Below are 22,742 nucleotides of genomic sequence, written 5' to 3'. Positions count from 1 at the left end.
CTTAGGTGAATCTAATAATTAATGAATACAACATAGGAAAATTGTTGCTCTCATTACAAACTTATTTTTTATTCAATCAACTACACAAAACCATGTTTCTCATACTCTTGATAAGCAAATTTTGGGTATGGAGAATTTCATTTAAACTATAACTTTTTTTTTATTATTTTGATAAGAGACCTACCACATCATCCATTTTCATCTAAAGACGTTAAAATCATCAAACTATTTATATAAAATATGTCAATGAACTAAAGATATTATATGATATGCCCATTTGGAACCTTTTACTTCAATTTTTCTTGACAATGCCCATGCATGGCATGAGGCCTGACTTGTACTAATTTATATAGCAGTTCCGACTCCCGAGATGAGATGTATGCAATTTGGTGGAAGTGCCAATCCCACTATCAACAGCCAACGAACACGTCTTCATTGCTTCAGATAAACAATTAAACAACTCGTGCAAGGAAGAAAGTTTACACGCTTTAAACATGTAACTATTCCACCACTGCCAAATTCAGAAGGAAATGGGAGCCAATCGGTCAATATATGAAGCCAATTTATGGGTTGGTTCCAAGTTGACAAAATTAGACAGCAATCGAACTGTTCAATTATTTAAAAAGAGATGCATTGTTCTGGCTCCTCGTACTCTTTCCTTTTTCTCTTCTTGTGCAGATGACTTAAATTTAAAGGAGCACGGAAGGATAACAGATGGAAGAACTGGAACCGGAGGTCAGTAGGGGATGTGATGTTAATGGTGCTTCCTTTATGCATTCTGGAAAAGCAGCATGAGTACTATCAAGGCTTCAGGCATGGTTCAGTGCCCAGCTTCATGTCTAGCCATCTTCAATATCTTTGCAGGAGCTTGCAATTGTGTCAGATAGGGTTCATATGCTAGGATTCCTCACAAGGTTTTTTTTCTTTTCTTTCCTTTGAAAATTTGGCAATGTCTCCACTATTCTCTTTCCTTTTCCCCAACTTGTATAATCTCAACATCAACAGAACAGTGTGCCCTTCTGCCATATATCTGATCTGGCTTCCAAATATGCACAAAGAATACAAAGATTTATCACACGGAATGTTATTGTTTTATACTTCAGGTATTTACCCATCAAAGAAAGGAAAATGAACAATAAATTGTTGTTTTGTACTAACCTATTAATCAAAAGGATTTACAGGTGTGCTCACGATCTTTTTTCTATTCATCTCTGCTCATTCTTCTCACAAAAGGGACGAAGTTATTCCAGTTCTCAGCCCTGAAAATTTTATCATTCATACGGAAATAAGTAAATGATCGTACAGCTTCTGCCTGGGGATGATTACAATTCGCAATTATTTGCCACAATCCAGCCTGCAAGAACAAAACACATTAAGACTGCATTTGGCATGTTTTCAGAGAATTGATTCTGGTGAATTTTGTGGTTCTAATAATCAATTTTAAGTTTCAATGAATGAGAATTGCTGGAACCTTTTTTTGGCTCAAAACTAATTCTAAGGATTGATTCTTTTAAGCTTAAAAACTTAGCTTAAAAAAAAGGATAATTTTTTGTTCAAAAATCAAAACTCATTCTTCAAATAGTGATTCTTTGGAGCAGAATTTTTACCGGATGTTAAGAGAATCCAACAGAGGCTGGACAAAGCTAGGATAAGCTCAAACTAGCTTAATGGCTTTTCATGGTTTGAACAACTGTATGAAAGAGAGATCATGCAATAGGCCAATAGCCTATGTTTTTGGCAGCTCCAATAAATTTTCAGTTTAAATGGGCAAAAATAGATAACAAAAAAAAATATTGTTCTAGATTTTGCAAAAACAGAAGTTTTGGGGGACAAAGTTTGTTACAATGGAAAAATCCCAGGCTGACAAGTGTGAGAAGATGGGTTCAAATCTGAGAGTAGCAAGTGTGTGCAAACAGAAAAAATGCCAAAGGTTAGTTAGATATGTATCTACTCTAGCCTTGCTAGGACCCTGGATTTCCAGGATATCATTGGGATTATTCAACATTGAACAGTACGCTTAGGAGGTCAGTGCCACACCAAACAGCAGTCAAGATAGGGGGTTTGTGCATCTGCTTTTACATGGTCCTCATCTTGTAACAATGTAGGACCATGTAAAAGCATTCTAAGCAATAAACAACATGAGAATATAAACTTCTTTGAAAGAACAGGTACCATTTTTCAACGGGTTGTGTCAAAATTAACAATTTAAGGAGACTTGGTCTTCACTTTTCAATTAGTAAATGATGGCAATGATGATTTGACCAGAAAATGTCCTTGTAACAAAAATTATTCCACTTGCAAATTCAGGTAAAAAGAATTGAAGAGAACTCAGGAAGTGAACAATGGTAAAATACCTTGTCAAACCTCTCGTTGGCATTTCTCCCAGTTAAGTGTATTTCCCTCTTCTTTGAAATTGATCGCATCTGGGTTAGATAAATGTAATTAAATGCAATGTTGAAGAAATATGTAAAATAGGATAAGCATACGAGCAATATAAATTAGCATGTAGTTTCCAATGAAACAAACTGTAAAGAATATAATCCATCTGCTTGTGAAAATCAACTAAATGAACCCCTCATTTACGTCAATCCAGAAATCATTGAATACTGTAGCAGACTCGCTAGTAGGGGAGTTGATAGGGTTGATTTCTATTGGGAGTCTGTGCCACAGGAATAGTGCAATGAAATTTGTAATGACTTTTTCGGGGTATATGTTTTCTTTTTGGCAATTAGCTAGCTTTCTGTGACTAGCTTTGTTTGTTCTCTGCAGCTGAGTTCTATCTCTTGTACTCCTTCCTTTTGGGGGTATATCTTTTCCTTTTGGCAATTAGTTAGCTTTCTGTGATTAGCTTTGTTTGTTCTCTGCAACTGAGACTTTCCATCTCTTGTACTCCTTTCTTTAATAAAATCTTATTGATCTGCTATAGGGGCCATTGCTTGATGGTCTAAAGGTCAAATTTGGGCTGACAAGTGTGTGAACATGGGTTCAAGCCTGAGAACAGCCACTTTGTGCCAAAAAAAAAGTATGCTAAAAGGCTAGGTCTACATCCAATCCACCCCTCCCAAGATCCCAGATAGCTAGGGCCAACAATTGAGTAGTGGCCTTTTTTTGGATGGACTGGATACAGACCTAACCTTTGGCTTTTTGGCACAAAGTAGCTGCTATCAGCCCAAGGTTTTGCCATTACAACGAGCCATAGCCGCTATCTATTATCAACACAAAACTATTAAATTTTAAATCACCAGTCACTACAAAGAAAAAGTTGGTTTACAAAAAGTACCAGTTGAATTTAACTGCAAAATGAGATCATCCAAATCTTCAAAGATAAATTGTGAGGTTGGTATTCTGCTTATGGACCAAGCAGAACCAGGAACCTATTTAGACATGATTTTTACATACGGCAGCTGAACCAGAAGCTCAATATAAATCAAAATGTTTTTCCAGAACAACTATAAGCTGGGATGAACCAGACTTTCCACATTAATCCACTCAGTGGAAACCTCCATTGTTGCCGCAGAGAGAATAGAACATATTTCCACATGGACAGATTGTATATATTATGTCGCTACCCTACTTATTCTCAAAGCCTGCAGCAAAAAACAAGATACCTTTGTTTCTAAAAGGTTTTGAATACCAAGCAAGTGATCTGAGAATCCTAACTTGTGTGCAAGTCATTAATGTCTCTACAAAGAAGCTGTCCATGCTTCTCCTAAGCATTATCTTCCATTTTATTTCATTCACTTTTGGTGAAAATAAACTTGAGAAGACTAGATTCAGTGATGATTAAGGTTGTTATTTTGGATGATGGCACTGTGGCTTTGGCCATCCTGATGGCCATGGTGGTTTAGGTGGCGGTAGCAGTTTTGGAGGTGGAGCTGGGCATGGTAGAGTATTTGGTGATGAAGGAGGTGTTAGAGGTGGTGGTGGTGCTGGGGGAGGGTCAGGTCATGGTGGAGGATTTGGGGATGGGGTGGTATATGTGCTGGTGCAGGGGGGAGGTGTCGGTGGAGGGGTGGTTTTGGAGGTGTAGGTGGTGGCTCAGGTCATAGAAGAGGATTTGATGCTGGTGGGGGATGTAGGTGGTGGTGCTGGGGGAGTTGGAAGTAGTGGATTTCATAGAGGTGGAGGCAGCGGCACAGGTGCATGTTCCAGTCATGGAGGAGAGCTGACAGTGGTGTAGGTGGTGGCACAGGAGGTGGTTTTGGTGACGGTGGAGGAGGCAGTGCAGGTGGTGGATCAGTCATGGTGGTTGTTGGGAGCTGATGGTGGTGGTGATGTTGCTGGAGGAGGCAATGGAGGTGGGGGCTTTGGTGGCAGGGGAGGTGGTGTGCTGGTGGAGGATCAGGTTACAGAGGTGGTTTTGGTGCAGGTGGTGGAAGATTTGGTGGCAGTGGTGGGGGTGTCATTGGTGGTGGTGTGGGTGGAGGTGCTAGTGTTGGTGCTGGTGCGGGTGGGTGCTAGTGTTGGTGCTGGTGCGGGTGTTGGTGCTAGTGTTGGTGCTGGTGCGGGTGGAGGATTAGGTGGAAGTCAAGGAGATGGAGAGGGCCATGGTATTGGTGGAGGGTTTCGAATAGAAATTGGTGTTGGTGTTAGAGTAGAAGTTGGTGCCAGACAGGGAGCTGGTGGGTGGATCAGGAGGAGGTCAAGAAGCTGGTGGGGGTCATGGTATCAATGGAGAGTTTGGAATAGGAATTGGTGGTGTTAGAGTAGGAGTTGGTGCCACTTCCAGCTGGGGAGCTGGTGGTGGATCTGGGGATGGTGTGTGGTAGATGCCGAAACCTGTTTTGTGTCCTAAAGTTTAATACAAAATTAGTTCTTAAGTTGTAAACAGTGCAAAGTTTGTTAAACTTAACAGCCAAGGACTGTTAAGAGAGCTTCATAAAAAGTATTGTTACTGTCGGTAATGAAGGAGTATCAGTCATTCTGAGTTTCCAAGACATTTGGTAGTGTTAAACTAATTAATGCTATGTTTATAAAAAAAAAATTTGAATACTCAAACTCAATAACTCTAATTGGAAAAATCGTGGAAAAACTGGACAGAAAATTTGTGAGGCATATGAATATGGTCATGATGTCATCAACACTTGTACGTAAGTAGTATGGTGTTTTTTCCTCTTTTTCCCATTGTTTCTGATCCAGGATGAATCACCTTAATCATTGACTGATTTCCCCAGGTTTCTCTTGAAGAAGACAACAGAAGTCTGAAACAAAAGATTTATATAGAATAATAATGTAAGACAAAAAGAAAAACAGTACAAAAACTACAAAGACCAGAGGAAGGTTATGAACCGATGATTTACATAATTTGATCAATGTAAATGTCTACTTATAGATCTATTGGAAAGTCTTGACTTATTAGTATGTTTCATTAGTCAGGCCTCTGTAAATGCCAAATAAAGAACTAAAATATCAGTGTGGTAATTAGATCAAACAACGAAGGATTTTAAATAGGAAGAAAAAAAAGAAAAAAGAAACAAGGAACTGGATTGGCAACCTGCTATCCTCCAACATATAGAACAATTTGGCCAAAATACAATGTGCTATATGATAAATATTAAACCAAAATATTTAATTAATTGTATGTGAACCTGGAGGATTTACCTAAAGCAAGATGCCAACTAGAGAAAGTACTGCATAATTACTTTTAAGTGAAACTATGAGAACAATAGAACATTACCAAAGATACAGCCCAATCTATATGAGGGGGCTTCATGCAGACATGGACTGAGAAAGTCTAGGCACCACTGCACCTGAAGTGAGTTTTGTCTAATTTGAACCAACCTTCATAAGTGGAGCAGCATTGGAACTGTTTGAAGAAAATTTTAAGATGACCAATTCAAGAAGTGGTTCTAGTGTTTTTTTTTCAAGGAGTGGTTCAAGTTCAGTCCACAAGTATAAAACGCGTGCCAAAGTCAAGGTCTTTAAAAGACTTAAGTTGGCCTCTTTGTCAACAATAAAATAAAATTCTTGCATCATAGCCAAAATCTTTTATCCAAATAAATCCTAATGCATTCCATAGAAATTTCATGACCAAAATTTCAGATATATTGCCAATTATTTCTAGCTTTCATATACTTGTCATTCTCTTAATTCTTTTTAGACCTTGAAATCTATCATATTACATAACATTCAAATAAAAAGCTCAGATGAGATTTTTTATTTTAACAAAATGAATGTATTTTATTCTTCACATATTCCCCAATGTTTTAGAGATGCCATTAAAAGTAATTCAGCACAAGTGGCTTCACTTTTCATTTCCTAATCCATAACCAAAAATAAAGTCATGTTATAGAGCCCATAATACAAATGCAGGAGTAGCCCATTCTCAGCCAGCCTAATCTTAGGTTACTTCAGAAGCAACCCAAATAAGGCCTCCTATTAAGCACATGTACACGAGTAGACCTGTTTACGGGGTTGGGCTTTTGTCTCTATATTAAAACAACACATTCAGGCCCGAGCCCGGCCCAACCATCGGGCCTAGATCTTGAGCCCGAGGCCAGCCCTCATATAAATCCCAAAGCCCGGCCAGGAAATTGGGAAAGAATTTTTTTTCTTTTTTTTTACTTAATAAGAAAAGTGATTTATTTAAATCAAAAGACCTCAGAATCCAAAAATCATGAAATATCCCACTATGGTTTGAGAAAAGAGAAGAGGAACAAAGAAAACCTAACATGGACTTGTTTAAGAAAATCATTTTGTCGGTAAATTAGGAAAGTTAGGATTTGATTGTTAGAGATTTGAATAAATTTAGGAAAGTCATATCCTAGGATTAAGGGAAAGAATTAATCAATCCCTGATTGTGAGAGATTCTAGGGTTAGCCTTTCCTATCTTTTCTTATTTAAGTTGTATGCTCAATGTGTTTTAGATGTGAACAAAGAAAATATTTTCTCCTTTCTCTCCCTCTATATTTCGCTACATGGTATCAGAGCCTTAGGGTTCGATCATGAATTTTAAGGCCGCCATGGTTGGCTCCGGTTCAGCCTCTTCGGATGCTACCAACTGTGTGACGTCTTCGGAGGGAGGTGTTCAGCCAACGGCTATTTCTCTTTCTGAGAATTCTCTTCAAATTACCATTCACAAATTGAATGGCAAAAATTATCTTGAGTGGTCTCAGTCCGTGCGGTTGGTGATCGACGGCAAAGGGAAACTCGGCTATTTGAACGGCAAAGTGAAACCGCCAGCCACTGATGATCCAAAGTACAGGCAGTGGCATTCCAAAAATTCGATGGTTACCGCTTGGTTGATCAACTCTATGGATCCGGTGGTTGGAAAACCATTCATGTTCCTGCCGACGGCTCGCGATGTGTGGGAAGCAGTTAGGGAAACCTATTCGGATTTGGACAATCATTCACAATTGTTCGAATTGAATACCCGAATGTGGAAGATGCAGCAAGGTGAACATGAAGTAATAGCTTATTATAATGAGATGATGGCTGTTTGGTAGGAGTTGGATTTATTTGAAGAAGAAGAATGGGAAAGTCCGAGTGACAGTGCTCGGTACAAGAAGAAGATAGAAAGAGGCCGGGTATTTGTTTTCTTGGCTGGTTTGAATAAAGAACTCGATGAGGTTCGAGGACGTATCTTAGGGTGAAAGCCCTTGCCGACTATGAGAGAAGCTTTTTCGGAAGTGCGTAGAGAAGAAGCACGGCGGCAAGTGATGTTGAAGAATGTTAGTGAAACAAAAACAGAGAATGAGGAGGGGTCTGCTCTTGTGGCCCGAGGTGTAGACTTAGAAGGAGATAGACGAGGAGGAAAGCAGAGGCCTTGGTGTGACCATTGTAGAAAGTCGTGGCATACTCGGGAAACCTGCTGGAAGCTGCACGGGAAACTGGCGGATTGGAAGAAAAAACCAGGCAGTGACAACAAGTCAGGGGGAGATGTCCGTGTGTTTCAAGTGAGCAATTTGGATCCAAGGCAGCAATCATCCTCAGAGTCTCTTCCTTTCACAAAGGAACAAATAGAGCACTTATATAAAATGTTTCAATCTCAATCTTTAGGAAATTCTAACCCATCCTGTTCTCTAGCTCAGTCAGGTAATTTTTTCACTGCAGCCATTGCTTGTACCAAGTCTAATGGCTCCTGGATATTAGATTCAGGTGCCACTGATCATATGACCGGCACTTCGCAATTCTTTTCTTCATATACACCTTGTGCAAGGAATCAAAAGGTTAAAATTGCAAATGGTTCCTTTGCTACTATTGTTGGGAAAGGAATAGTGTCTATTTCTCCTTCTTTAAACCTTAAAGATGTTCTGCATGTTCCTAACCTATCATACAATCTTTTGTCTGTCAGTAAACTAACCCTTGATCATAATTGTCGAGTTAATTTTTGGTCTTCTCGTTATGAATTTCAGGATTTAACCTCGGGGGAGATGATTGAGGGTGCTAAACAGGATGGTGGCCTCTACCTCTTTAATAAAGGATCAACCTTTGGAAGGCAAGACCAACAGACTTGTTTCAATTCTATTTCTGTTTCTAGTGACAGTGAAATTTTGTTATGGCATTATCGATTAGGACATCCTAGCTTTCAATATTTAAAGCATTTATTTCCCAAGTTATTCATGAATAAAAATCATTCAGTTTTCTAGTGTGAATCTTGTGAATTAGCAAAACATCATCGTGCTGTTTTTCCGTCTCAACCATATAAAAAATCAAAACCATTTACCATGATTCACAGTTATGTTTGGGGTCCTTCTAGAGTGACAACTCTTTCTAGAAAATGTTGGTTCAGTACTTTTATTGATGATCATACTAGGGTCACTTGGGTTTTCCTTTTGAAAGAGAAATATGATGCTGAAACTGTGTTCAAAAATTTCTACAACATGGTTCAAACACAATTTCAGACTCAGATTAAAATTTTTCGAAGTGATAATGGAAAGGAATTTTTTAACAATGTGTTAGGGAATTTTTTTGCTGAGAAAGGAATTGTACACCAAAGTTCGTGTAATAATACACCTCAACAAAACGGGGTGGCTGAAAGGAATGTAGAGAAGATGGGCCGAATGGCCCATAGGCTGTTTATTCTTTCTTACTGTTTATGTTCTTTTCTGTAATGAGCCTTATTCCGGGCCCATCCTTTCTATGTTATGTTCTTTGTAATTTCTTGCCCAACTAAGGGCCTCCTTGTAATTATTCAAATTTATCTTAATAAAATAGTGTTAGGGTGCTGAGAGGGAGTAATGTTCGAAACTCTCACTCTCAAAACCCTCATTGCCGAACTCTCAAGGTCTGTTTTCTTCATGGTATCAGAGCAGGCCTGAACTTCAGTATTCTTGGGCTGGAAGCTTCAGCTCGTGTTGCCTGATTCTTGGAGGTCATTGGAAGGTGCCCAAGACTCAAATCTCTTGGAGAAGTGGTTCGGTGGCCAAGAAGAATCAGAGAAAAAAGGGAAACAGCTTGGTTTCTGATTTGAAGCTTAAATATTGTAAGTTGTGCTCAGATTTCTGGGTTATTTTTCTGTGTTTGGACTGTTGAAGTGTCCGAAATTTATGGGTTGTTTCTGTTCAGCTATTCGGCTGTCTTTTAATCTGGTTTAACCCAGAGATTTCTGGGTTGTTTTCACTCCTTTTTGGACTGTCAAAACTGCCGAAACATCCTTGGATTCAGTACTGCAAATTGTTGCTTCTTTTTGGCTGTGTTTTGGGGGCCTGTACGGACTGTTCTTGAGACTTTTTTCACCATTGACAGTGGGGTCTTCTCTATTGCCCACACTATGTTTGTAAGAAGGCCTCTTCATCAATACGGACTGGTATTTACTCTTCTTGGCTACTTTTTGGTGATTACCTTGAAGTCCCTGATTAGAAAATGAACTTCGATTGAGTGCACAGTGCTTAGAAGTTTTCTGATTACTTCTTGAAGGCCAAACCAAGGTTCTACTTCAGTCTTGGTTCTTGCAACTTCCGGGTGTAGTTTGGCCTTGTGTATTGCTGTCTTGAGGTTGGTTGAACTCAGTCCTTGCTCATCCTCATTCGGTACATTTGTAGAAGTCATCTGAAATCATATTTGAAGTGTTTACATGATGAACTCCTCAGAATTTGAAAACAAGAATGGTGCTGAATATGGACCGGTTCAGGGGACTCCAGGTGATTCTTTATTAACTGTGACCACAGTTAAACTAGATGGAACTAATTATCTAGCATGGTCACAATCGGTAAAGATTTATATATATAGTAGAGGAAAGTGGGGGTTTATTTCCGGGAGCAAGAAGGCTCCCCCAGAAGATGATCCATCCTACGAGAAGTGGATGCAAGAAAATTACACTGTCATTGGGTGGCTTGTGAACTCAATGCAGCCACAAATTAGCCAACACTACCTATGGATGAATTCAGCAAAGGAAATTTGAGACAGTGTTGCAGAAACCTATTCCCAAAAACTAAATGTGGCTAGAGCCTATAAATTGAGAAGTGATGTGAAGAATTTAAGGCAAAGGGAGAAACCTTTAGCTATATACTTCTCAACCCTGAAGTCTCTGTGGCAAGAAATTGACCCAATAGAAGCTGTAACTTGGGACACCACCAATGATGCAGAGACTTACAGAAAATTGGTTGAAAGGAACAGGGTGTTTGAGTTCTTAACCGGACTAAACCCAGAATATTCTTTCCAAGGAGAGTGTCTCATTGTCACAAGCTTATGCTTTGGTGAGCAATGAAGAGAGTAGAATGGTTGTTCAGGTTCAAGGGGCTGGTATTAGTGATCACTTTGCGAATATGGGGGTTAAACCAAAAGGTGTTGTTGGGACATCTAGTGGCTTAGGAAAGAAAGAAGTTGTATGTGAGTACTGCAAGAAGCCGAAACACACCAAAGACAAGTGCTGGAAATTACATCCTGATCTTGTTCCCATTCGGTTTCAGAAAAAACATGATAGTAAAAGGACAGGAAGTGCAAATGTGGCTGCTGGGCCAGATAGTGATAAGTACTATACTGAAGAGATGTCTGCTTGTGCACAGTTGGCAGCCATGAAAGCAGAATATGAAAAGTTTGGGAAGATGATCAGTCATCTAGAGAATGTGACTTCTTCCAACCCTTTAGGAAATTCAGCTTCTTCTGCATTTGCTCATTCAAGTATAAAGGCCTCTACCAATCATGCAACCACTTCAGGTAATCTTAAGATCCCTTGGATTATTGACTCAGGTGCTTCTGATCATATGACCAACATTTCTACCTTGTTTGTTTCATATGACTTGCTTCCTAGACGTGATAAAATCACTTTAGCTGATGGTTCACTTGCCCCTATTTCTGGCAAGGGAACCATCAAGGCTATAGATTCCTTGTTCCTACCTTCTGCCCTTCATGTACCTAGACTAAATACAAATTTGTTGTTTGTAAGTAGTTTAACCAAGTCACTAAACTGTTGTGTAACCTTCTTTCTTTCCTACTGTGTTTTTCAGGATCTAGAGTCTCACAAGGTGACTGGGAGTGACCATGAGGCGAACGGAATATACCTGCTTGATACTCCGGGACAATGCACTGATCATCCTGGGAATGTTGCTTTCAGGTCTGTTTCTTCAGAGTTTATTAGTCGGATTATGTTGTGTCATCGTCGTTTGGGTCATCTGTCTTTTTCTGCCTTGAGTCATCTATTCCCTGAACTGTTTAAGGGAATTAGTTTGTCCAGTCTTCATTGTGAGTCTTGTGAGTTATCAAAGCATTGTAGAAACAATTATCCTTTGAAAAATAAAAGATCTTCTTTTCCTTTTAATATTGTGCACTCTGATGTGTGGGGACCTTATCACTTACCCTCCATGGGTGGCTACAAATATTTTATATTGTTTATTGATGATTTTTCTCGATTCACTTGGATATTCCTGATGAAATCCCGTGATGAAGTTCCAAGACTTGTAAGACAATTCCATGAATTTGTTCTAGCCCAATTTGATACCAGGATTAAAATTTTCAGATCTGACAATGCAAAAGAATATTTTGAGAAGAACCTATCCTGCTATCTCTCTGACATGGGGGTTATTCATCAAAGCTCCTGTGTTAGGACCCCATAACAGAATGGAGTTGCTGAGAGGAAAAATAGGCATATTGTTGAAGTTGCAAGAAGTATCTTATTTGCCTCACATGTTCCTACAAGGTTTTGGGGTGATGCCGTTCTCACAGCCGCCTACCTTATAATCGTATGCCATCCAGGGTTTTAGGGTTTAAGTCTCCTGTTAGAGTTAGCCGAATAAGGGTAAATTAGTCAACTCACCTTGGTTAAGTTATGAGCTTATGTGGCAGTCTTATTAGAGGTTCTCTGTCCCATACTTAAGTAGGGGCAGTTTAGTCCTTGTACATTTAATTAGAAGCCTAATCACTATTAAGAGGTCCACTGATAGGGTTTAGCTATCAGGTTCGACAGTTCTTTCATCTTCTTCTTCTTCTTCTCCTTCTCTTTCTTCTTCTCCTTATTGGTTCGGACTACTGTAGCTACAGTAGAAACATGGTATCAGAGCGTGACAACTTCAGTTCGTGACCTATTTCAGTTCGTGACAACTTCAGTTCGTGCTTCAGTTCTCTCCTTTTCTTCTTTGGGCTGTCAATGGAGAAAAGTGGTTCGTCCCAGGCCTGAAACATCACAGCTCTTCTTTTTTCTGGTGCACAGAACCTCCTTTCCTAAGAAAACAACTTCAGCAGTGAATGGTTGGCTGAAGCTCTCAAACGAAGGTTGGTTATCTCTCCTCTGTGTGCTGTTGGTATTTCTGGGTTGAAAATCTTCAAGAACTTGAAAGGACTGATCAGAACCTAGAGAACTAGGTTGGTTGTTGCCCTGGTTCTTGGAAAAATTCCAAGAACAGGCTGTGTTTACAGTGACCAAATGGTGTAAGGGCTGCTACTGTAGGTGGCCGAATGGTGCAAGGTGTAATGCAATGGTACTAGTTGAGTTTTTGTTGGTCTTGTGGTGCCCTCTTAAAAGCGTTAAAGCAGGTCTGTATTGTGTGTGACAGCTATGGCTGTGTGGTGGTGCTTGTGATGCACAAACTCTGTTGAGTAGTTGTAAGAGAGCTTGCATGTGGTTAGTAAGTGCTGAATTAATGTCGGTGTAGTCTGTGTTTTTTTTTTGTGAAATCAGTAGTGGTGTGGATAAGAACAAAGGCGTGTGTATCTATCATTGTGTTTAGGGACTGCTGTAGGTTCTGGAACATCAAACTCTTGACAGCAGCACTTAGTTGGTGATTGGGAATTCAGATTAGAGGCAGCATTGAAAGAGTATCATGGCAGCAATGGGAGATGGTTGTAGTGATTAGAAACCTAGTGTGGTGGTTTCCTTTGACTATCTAGGTGTACAGATGACCTCAATTAAACTGAATGGTGAGAACTATGTTCCATGGGCCAAGTCGATGGAACTTTTTCTCAAGGCAAAGAGAAAAGTGAAGCATGTGAAAGAAGATAAACCACCGGCTAACTCTCTAGGGTTTGATGATTGGGAACAGGAGGATGCTCAAATCATGACATGGCTATGGAACAGTATGGAACCCAAAATAAGTGCCAACTTCATGTTCTTAGATACAGCTAAGGACATATGGGAACATGCCAAGAAGCTGTATTCTGGGCAAGATAATACTACAAGGGTATATCAGCTCTATCAGGAGTACTTTGGTCTGCAACAAGGAAATAAAACCCTAGAAGAGTACTATGTCAGTATGAAGAACCTCAGAAATGAATTCAATGTCTATCATCCTCTCACTCCAGATGTTAAGGTTCAGCAAAAACAGAGGGAACAACTAGATGTCACAAGGTTCTTAGTGGGGTTGAAATCAGAGTATGAATCAGTTAGGGCCCAAATATTGGGGGGCTCTACCCTTCCTACACTTGAGGAAGTGTTTGCTCGGCTTCGCAGGATTTCTTTGGGACAGACAGAGAATCCCACACAGTCTGATAGATCAGCTTTTGTGACAGCCAGAGGAGGTGGACGTGGTACGAAAGGGGGAGGACATGCCGTGGTGGTGGTCGTGACTCAGGGGGAGGCCGTGGCAAAGAAAAAGGCAGATCGACAAGGAAGTGTACCCACTGTGGCAGGGAAGGACATTCCGTAAATTTCTGTTATGATTTTCATGGCCGCCCTCCCTCTAAATGGGCCAATCATGCTGTTGCTGGTGGGGTTGATGTCAGTGATAATCAACAGGCAGACCTAATTCCTTCCACATCTACATCTGTTTCCGGAAGGAAGATGGTGCGTGTACCGTGTGATGAGTATGAGTGGTTCCTTCAGTCCACTTCATAGCACACTACTGCTACTCTTGCCCACTCAGGTATAGCTTGCCTGTCATCTAAAACCTCTCCTTGGATTATTGACTCTAGAGCCTCTGATCACATGACCGGGACTCCAGGTGTGTTCTCTTCTCTCTCTGAAACTTCCACATCTCAAACTGTTACCCTTGCCAATGGTTCCTCCTCTCCCATCTGTGGTGTTGGCAATGTTGACATGGCTTCTCTTTCCTTATCATCTGTTCTATATGTCCCTAAGTTTCCATTCAATCTTATGTCTGTTAGTAAATTAAACAAGACTCTTAACTGCTCTGTTACTTTTTTCCCTTCCTCTTGTGTTTTTCAGGATCTCAGGACGGGGAAGAAGATTGGTGGGGGGCATGAAGCTGGTGGATTGTATTACCTTGACGGTGGTGGATCGTCAGTTGCACTTCAGACTTCACTCACTCCTCTACAGTGGCATTGTCGACTGGGACATCCTTCTCTCAAGGCACTCAAGATACTAGTTCCGTCTTTGAGTCATTTGTCAGTGTTACAATGTGAGTCGTGTCAGTTTGGGAAACATCGTCGTGTTTCCTTCAGTCCTAGAGTTGAAAGTTGTATGTTGAGTCCTTTTGCTTTGGTTCATTCAGATGTTTCTGGCCCGATCAAAATAGAGTCTTATAATGGTTACAAGTATTTTGTCACTTTTATTGATGATTGTTCAAGAATGACATGGATTTATTTAATGAAAGAAATGAGTGAATTATTTTCCATTTTTCAAAAATTCCATGCTGAAATACGTACACAATTTGGTGTTCCAATCAAAGTTCTTCGTTCAGATAATGGTCGTGAATATTTTCTAACTTCCTTTCAACAGTATTTAGAACAGCATGGCATCATTCATCAAACTTCTTGTGCATCCACTCCTCAATAAAATGGGGTGGTTGAACGGAAGAACCGTCATCTCCTTGAAACAGCTCGGTCTATTCTTCATCATATGAGTGTTCCTAAACGGTTTTGGAGTGATGTTGTACTTACTGCGTGTTTCCTCATTAATCGGATGCCCTCCTTTATTCTTCATGGTCGGTCTCCCTTCTCTATCTTGTTCCCCACCTTGTCTCCCTTTCCATTAACACCTCGTATCTTTGGTTGTGTGTGCTTTGTTCACAATCTGAGTCCTGGAATAGACAAGTTGGATGCACGTTCCATTAAGTGTGTCTTTCTTGACTACTCTCGGACTCAAAAAGGGTACAAGTGTTACAATCCCATTACTCGGAAGTGCTATGTCTGTCCTGATGTCACCTTTTTTGAGTCTGTTCCCTTCTTCTCAGGAACTGAAGCATCTTCGTCTCCACCTTTACTTCCTCTTCCTCTTCCTCTTCCGGTCAGTGATCCCATTCCGGGTGTTCCTGTTGGAGTTGACTCGTCACCTCATCCAGTGCAAATCCCTACTGAACGACCACCAATTCGGCAAGTGTATACACGTCGAACGACACCGGCCCCTCCTCCAGCTTCTACCTTGTCCACGGATCCTGTCGTTGCTCCTGTTGCTGAACCTTCAGGACTTGACCTACCCATTGCCTTACGGAAAGGTAAACGTAGTTCTACTCTCCATCCCATTTCCAATTTTGTTTCAGTATCTCGCCTTTCCGCCTCACATCGCCAGTTTGTTTCACTATTGTCATCTATTTCCATACCTAACAATGTCCAAGAGACTCTTAGTTCACCTGGGTGGAGGCAGGAAATGGAAGAGGAACTCTCTGCTCTTCAGCATACTCACACGTGGGAGCTCACTACTCTTCCTCCTGGTAAGCATGTTGTGGGTTGTAAATGGGTGTATACTGTTAAATACTTGCCAGATGGTAGTGTGGAGCGTCTGAAAGCCAGACTTGTTGCTAAAGGGTATTCACAGTTGTATGTTGTGGACTATATGGAGACCTCTCCAGTGGCTAAGATTAGCTCTGTCCGTGTGTTAATTTCCCTGGCAGTTATGTATGATTGGCCCTTATTTCAACTTGACATAAAAAATGCCTTCCTTCATGGTGACCTTATAGAGGAGGTATATATGGAGCAACCACCTGGATTTGTTGCTCAGGGGGAGGCTGGTAAGGTGTGCAAACTGAAAAAGGCAATTTATGGGTTGAAACAATCGCCTCGTGCTTGGTTCGGGAAGTTTAGTGAAGTGGTGAAGAATTTTGGAATGAAACAATGCCAGGTTGATCACTCAGTGTTCAGCTATGACTCAGAAGCTGGAAAGATTTTATTAATGGTCTATGTGGATGATATTGTCATAACTGGCAGTGACAAATTGGGGATCGACAAACTCAAGGTCTTTCTGAAAAATCATTTTCAAACAAAAGACCTTGGGACATTGAAGTATTTCTTGGGTATAGAAGTTGCTAGATCAAGACAAGGTGTAAACCTGTGCCAAAGAAAATATGTTCTCGATCTATTGAACGAAACAGGACTGTTAGGTGCAAAACCGGCTAAGACTCCTATGGAACCAAATGTTAAGTTGAGCAGTGATACAGGGGAAATATTTGATGATCCTGGAAGGTATAGACGACTAGTGGGGAAGCTGAACTATTTGACTATCACAAGACCAGACATCTCCTTTGCAGTCAGTGTGGTGAGCCAATTTATGCAGAACCCTCGTATATCTCACTGGGATGCAGTTCTTAGAATTGTAAGATATTTGAAGAGAGCTCCGGGCCGTGGGCTATTGTATAAACCAGGAGGAAAACTTGAAGTAGTTGGGTACACGGATGCAGATTGGGCGGGCTCTGTGTCTGATAGAAGATCTACTACAGGTTACTACACATTTCTTGGAGGAAATCTTGTGACGTGGAAGAGTAAAAAGCAGACGGTTGTGGCTAGAAGCAGTGCTGAAGCCGAGTACAGAGCCATGGCACACACTACATGTGAATTAGTGTGGTTGAGGAATCTCCTACAAGAAATCGGGTTCCACATGGATAAACCTATGAAGTTGTACTGTGACAATCAAGCTGCGCTCCATATCTCATCCAACCCTGTTTTTCATGAGAGAACAAAGCACATAGAGATTGATTGCCACTTTGTGAGGGAGAAGGTTCTTACTGGAGAGATAAGCACATAACATGTAAGCTCAGGTGATCAGTGGGCAGATTTGTTTACAAAATCCTTAACCTCAGGGAGAGTGAACTATATATGTAACAAGCTGGGATTATATGACATATATTCTCCATCTTGAGGGGGAGTGTTAGAGTTAGCCGAATAAGGGTAGATTAGTCAACTCACCTTGGTTAACTTATGAGCTTATGTGGCAGTCTTATTAGAGGTTCTCTGTCCCATACTTAAGTAGGGGCAGTTTAGTCCTTGTACATTTAATTAGAAGCCTAATCACTATTAAGAGGTCGACTGATAGGGTTTAGCTATCAGGTTCGACAATTCTTTCATCTTCTTCTTCTTCTTCTCTTCTTCTTCTTCTTCTTCTTCTCCTTCTCTTTCTTCTTCTCCTTACTGGTTCGAACTACTGTAGCTACAGTAGAAACATCTCCCTTCAATCTCCTTCATCCGGACAAGGATCTTTTTCCTATTCCTCTTCGTGTCTTTGGCAGCACCTGTTATGTACATGTTCCAAGTGTCCAAAGGCATAAATTTGAACCCAAAGCCCACAAGTGTATCTTCCTTGGTTATTCCCCCACACAGAAGGGTTACTGTTGTTTTGATCCAAAGACTGGCTCTCGGTATGTCTCAATGGATGTCACCTTTGATGAGCTTTCTCCCTTTTATGGTTCCTCTTCGGATGGACATTGTCCACAGGGGAGGATTTGTCACAGGTGTTTGCTCTTCCTCTTCCTGTCCCAGCTGAGTCTTTTGATGAGTTTGCTTCTCCTTCAAATGAATCAAGGGCGGATCAGTCGTTCCATTCTCCCTGTCCCAATGTTCTTCCACCTTTACCTCCTCGTCCTATCCTCAATCCCAAGGTGTATCAAAGGCAATGATCTAGAAATGAGCAGGTTGTTTCTCCTACAACACATGAGCCTCATACACTTCCAGTCACATATGAGACAACAGGTACAGTTTCAGCACCCTTGGAGTCATCCTTCCCTGACCTTGATATTCCCATTGCTGTTAGGAAAGGAAAACGGAAGTGCACTGCTCACTGCATTTCCAAGCACCTTTCTTACAGGTTGCTTTCTCCTTCATACTTTGCCTATCTATCTTCTGTTGCTTCTAACCCTATTCCCAGGTCTGTGTCAGAAGATCTTAACATTCCAGAATGGAGGGATGCTATGAAGTCTGAAATTGATGCCCTACACAAGAATGACACATGGGAAGTGGTTGATTTGCCTGAAGGGAAGGATCCAGTCGGTTGCAAGTGGGTCTTTACTATCAAATATTGAGCTGATGGCACCATTGAAAGGTACAAGGCCAGGCTGGTTGCAAAAGGCTATACACAGACATATGGGATTGATTATCTGGAGACCTTTGCACCTGTTGCCAAGATGACATCTGTGAGGATTCTTCTATCTTTAGCTGCTCACTATGAATGGCCCCTTTATCAATTGGATGTGAAGAATGCATTTCTGAATGGTGAATTACATGAGGAGGCTTATATGTCTCTTCCTCCAGGGATGTACGGAACTGATATGAAAGGAAAGGTATGCAGGCTGAAGAAATCCCTTTATGGACTAAAACAGTCCCCTAGAGCATGGTTTGAGAGATTTAGAACAACACTTGTTAACTTTGGTTATGTGCAGACACAGTCTGATCATACTCTTTTTGTGAAGAGGAGTGGACCTCTGGCAGTATACCTCATTGTATATGTAGATGATATTGTAGTGACTGGTAATGATGTTTCAGGAATTCATGATCTAAAATATTTCCTCCATACAGAGTTTGAGATTAAAGATTTGGGGGAACTGAGATACTTCCTCGGCATAGAAGTTGCTCGATCCAAGGATGGGATTCTTATCTCCCAAAGGAAGTATGTTCTTGACTTGCTCTCTGAAACTGGAAAGATGGGTGCTAGACCAGTTGCTACTCCTATTGATATGAGTCATAAACTCTCTGCCTCAGATGGGACATTGTTAGAAGACAAGGGAATCTTCCAGAGACTTCTTGGGAAACTTCTGTACCTATGCATGACTCGGCCAGATATTGCATATGCAATCAATTGCATTAACCAATTCATGCATGCTCCCCGAGACACTCATATGGCAGCAACAGAGCGAATCCTATGTTATTTGAAGGGCTCCCCAGGAAAGGGAATTCTGTTTGCCAAGCATGGTCATATGAAACTTAAAGCCTACACCGATGCTGACTGGGCCGGAAACATTAATGACAGAAGATCTACTTCTGGGTATTGCAGCTTGGTGGCTGGTAATGTTGTTTCTTGGAGAAGCAAGAAACAATCGGTTGTTGCTCGGTCTTCAACTGAAGCAGAATACAGGGCCATGGCACATGGAGTTTCTGAACTATTATGGCTAAAATCAATGATGAAGGAACTTGGGGTTGAACATGACAAGCCAATGATGTTGTCCTGTGATAATCAGGCTGCCATCAACATTGCTCACAATCCAGTGCAACATGATAGAACTAAGCATATTGAAGTTGATCGACACTTTATTAGAGAAAGGGTCTCTTCGGGTGAAGTATGTCTTCCTTTCATCTCATCTAAAGAACAATTGGCAGATTTTCTCACCAAAGGCATTCCCAAGGCAAAACTTCAGCATGATACTAGCAAGCTTGGCATGATTGACATCTATGCTCAGCTTGAGGGGGACTGTAGAGAAGATGAGCCGAATGGCCCATAGGCTGTTTATTCTTTCTTACTGTTTATGTTCTTTTCTGTAATTGGCCTTATTCCGGGCCCATCCGTTCTATGTTATGTTCTTTGTAATTTCTTGCCCAACTAAGGGCCTCCTTGTAATTATTCAAATTTATCTTACTAAAATAGTGTTAGGGTGCTGAGAGGGAGTAATGTTCGAAACTCTCACTCTCAAAACCCTCATTGTCGAACTCTCAAGGTCTGTTTTCTTCAGTTTTCTTCAAGGAAAAACAAACATCTCCTTGAAGTTGTTAGAGCTCTAAGTTTTAAAACTAAGGTTCCTAAGTATCTTTGGGGGGAAGCAGTTTTAACAGCCACTTATTTGACTAACAGACTGCCTACACGAATTTTGGATTTCAAAACACCCATACAGGTTTTCACTGACTGTTTTCCAAACTCTCGGCTAGTGACAAACATTCCCTTAAAAATTTTTGGAAGTGTGGCCTTTGTTCATAACCATGATCCTAAACGTTCAAAACTTGATCCGAAAGCACATAAATGTATTTTTGTAAGCTACCACTAATCAGAGAGGTTACAAATGCTTTGATCCAGTTTTGAAAAAGATGCTTGTGTCTATGGATGTCACCTTCTTTGAAGGAACCTCATACTACAGCAACTCCCATCTTCAGGGGGAGAGCAACACTAGTGAAGATGGTTTTTTAGATGGTTCTGATTTAATGTTTGAATTTGTCCATAATGATGTTCCTCACAACCGGTCACCGAAAGAGAGGCAGAAAACACAAAATTAGTGGAAACAAATGAATTAAATATTGAAAATTTTGATTCTACCAATGAACAACCTTTGGTAATGCCATCTCAAAATGAAAAAGCCGAAACAACAGAGATGCGTGCGAAACAGTATAAAGGTCCTGTATATTCGAAGGAATATCTAGCACGGAAAAGGAGAGGCACTATTCTGCAACATCAACAAGAATCTGATCAGAGGTTGGATCATGAAATTCATGATAATTCTTCAAAAGTTCCTGAAAATATTCCTTCAGGTAATTCTGAGTCAAATTCTTCTAGTCAGCTTGATCTTCCCATTGCTCTTAGGAAAGGTGTTAGGTCTTGTACAAAACATCCTCTGTCAAATTTTGTATCTTACAAAAATATTTCACCTTCATATTGTGCCTTTATTTCACAAGTGTCTAGTGTATCCATTCCTAACAGTATCCAGGAGGCTCTAAATGTTCCTGAGTGGAAAGAAGCTATTTTTTAGGAGATGAGAGCTTTGGAAAAGAATGCTACTTGGGAGAAAGTGGATCTGTCGGATGGGAAGACAGTTGTTGGTTGTAAATGGGTGTTTACTCTGAAGTACAACTCAGATGGATCCTTGGAGAGATACAAGGCTCGCCTTGTAGCTAAAGGCTTTACTCAGACATATGGAGTGGACTACTCTGAGACCTTTTCTCCAATGGCGAAGCTAAATACAGTTCGAATACTCTTATCTGTTGCAGCTAATCTTGATTGGCCACTGAATCAGTTGGATGTGAAGAATGCCTTTTTGAATGGAGACTTGGAGGAAGAAGTATATATGGAGCCTCTACCTGGTTTCACTGAGAAGTTTGGAACTAAGGTATGCAAGCTAAAAAAGTCTCTATATGGACTTAAACAGTCTCCCAGAGCCTGGTTTGAAAGATTCACAAGGTTTGTTAAAAGTCAAGGATATAGTCAAGGACAATCTGATCATACTCTTTTCACAAAGAGATCCACCAAAGACAAGGTCTCGGTTTTGATTGTCTACGTGGATAACAAAATCTTGACTGGAGATGATATAGAAGAGATGAGCAGACTGAAGTAGAGCTTAGCGAAGGAATTCGAGATTAAAGACTTAGGCCAGCTAAGGTACTTTCTTGGAATGGAAGTGGCAAGACCAAAGAAGGGCATTGTGGTTTCGCAACGAAAGTATATTCTAGATCTCTTGAAAGAAACTGGAATGAGTGGTTGCAAACCTTCAGACACTCCGATAGAAGTTAATGCTAAGCTTGGAGAAGTTAAAGATGGGGTTCCAGTAGATATGGGTAGGTACCAAAGACTGGTTGGAAGATTGATTTACTTGTCACATACACGTCTTGATATTGCCTTCACTGTGAGCATGGTGAGTCAATTTATGCACTCCCCGTACGAAGAACATCTTGAAGTTGTGTATCGAATTCTTAGGTATCTAAAAGGCACACCAGGAAAAGGACTCTTCTTCAAGAAAAATGAGAAGAGAGGGGTTGAGGTGTATACAGATGCGGATTGGGCAGGTTCGATTACTGATAGAAGGTCAACTTCGGGGTACTGCACGTTTCTTTGGGGCAATTTAGTTACTTGGAGGAGCAAGAAGCAAAGTGTAGTTGCTAGAAATAGTGCTGAGGCTGAATTCAGATCAATGGCTCAAGGAGTGTGTGAGGTTCTTTGGCTAAAGAGGGTTCTAGCAGATCTTAAGAGACCAGTGAGTTTTCCTACGAAATTGTATTGTGATAACAAGGCAACTATCAGCATCGCTCATAATCCGGTTCTACATGACAGAACGAAACATGTTGAGATTGACAGACACTTTATAAAGGAGAAGCTTGAAGAGGGAATAATTTGCACTCCGTTTGTACCAACCACGCAGCAAGTTGCAGATGTTTTGACTAAGGGCTTGTTGAGACAGCCATTTGAGCATCGCTCATAATCCGGTTCTACATGATAGAACGAAACATGTTGAGATTGACAGACACTTTATAAAGGAGAAGCTTGAAGAGGGAATAATTTGCACTCCGTTTGTACC

The 22,742-nt window shown here is 40.7% G+C and overlaps 1 protein-coding gene across 7 annotated transcripts in view; it reads right to left on the bottom strand.

Moving 5' to 3' along the window:
* Positions 1 to 248: 248 nt before the first annotated feature.
* BAM4 (beta-amylase 4) overlaps positions 249 to 22,742 on the bottom strand; it is a 42,918-nt gene continuing 20,424 nt past the window's right edge. For 2 of the 7 annotated variants that reach the window (XM_088894724.1, XM_088894722.1), the window contains exons 9-11: positions 2,355 to 2,423; positions 1,159 to 1,354; positions 249 to 1,035 (exon numbers count right to left, since the gene is read on the bottom strand). In XM_088894724.1, coding sequence (XP_088750850.1) covers positions 1,202 to 1,354; positions 2,355 to 2,423 — 222 coding nt within the window. In that variant the 3' untranslated portion in view covers positions 249 to 1,035; positions 1,159 to 1,201. Of the gene's footprint in view, positions 1,040 to 1,158; positions 1,355 to 2,354; positions 2,424 to 5,149; positions 5,202 to 5,677; positions 5,807 to 22,742 lie in introns of those variants that run through there. The other 5 variants (XR_016080402.1, XR_016080401.1, XM_088894723.1 and 2 more) reach the window with 5 other exon arrangements.

The sequence above is a fragment of the Nelumbo nucifera genome, chromosome 1, assembly GCF_055504915.1.
Source record: "Nelumbo nucifera cultivar China Antique chromosome 1, China Antique-T2T, whole genome shotgun sequence".
NCBI classification, from domain to species: domain Eukaryota; kingdom Viridiplantae; phylum Streptophyta; class Magnoliopsida; order Proteales; family Nelumbonaceae; genus Nelumbo; species Nelumbo nucifera.
Note: the sequence above shows the minus strand (reverse complement) of the source record. Positions and strands in the feature narration are given on the sequence as shown.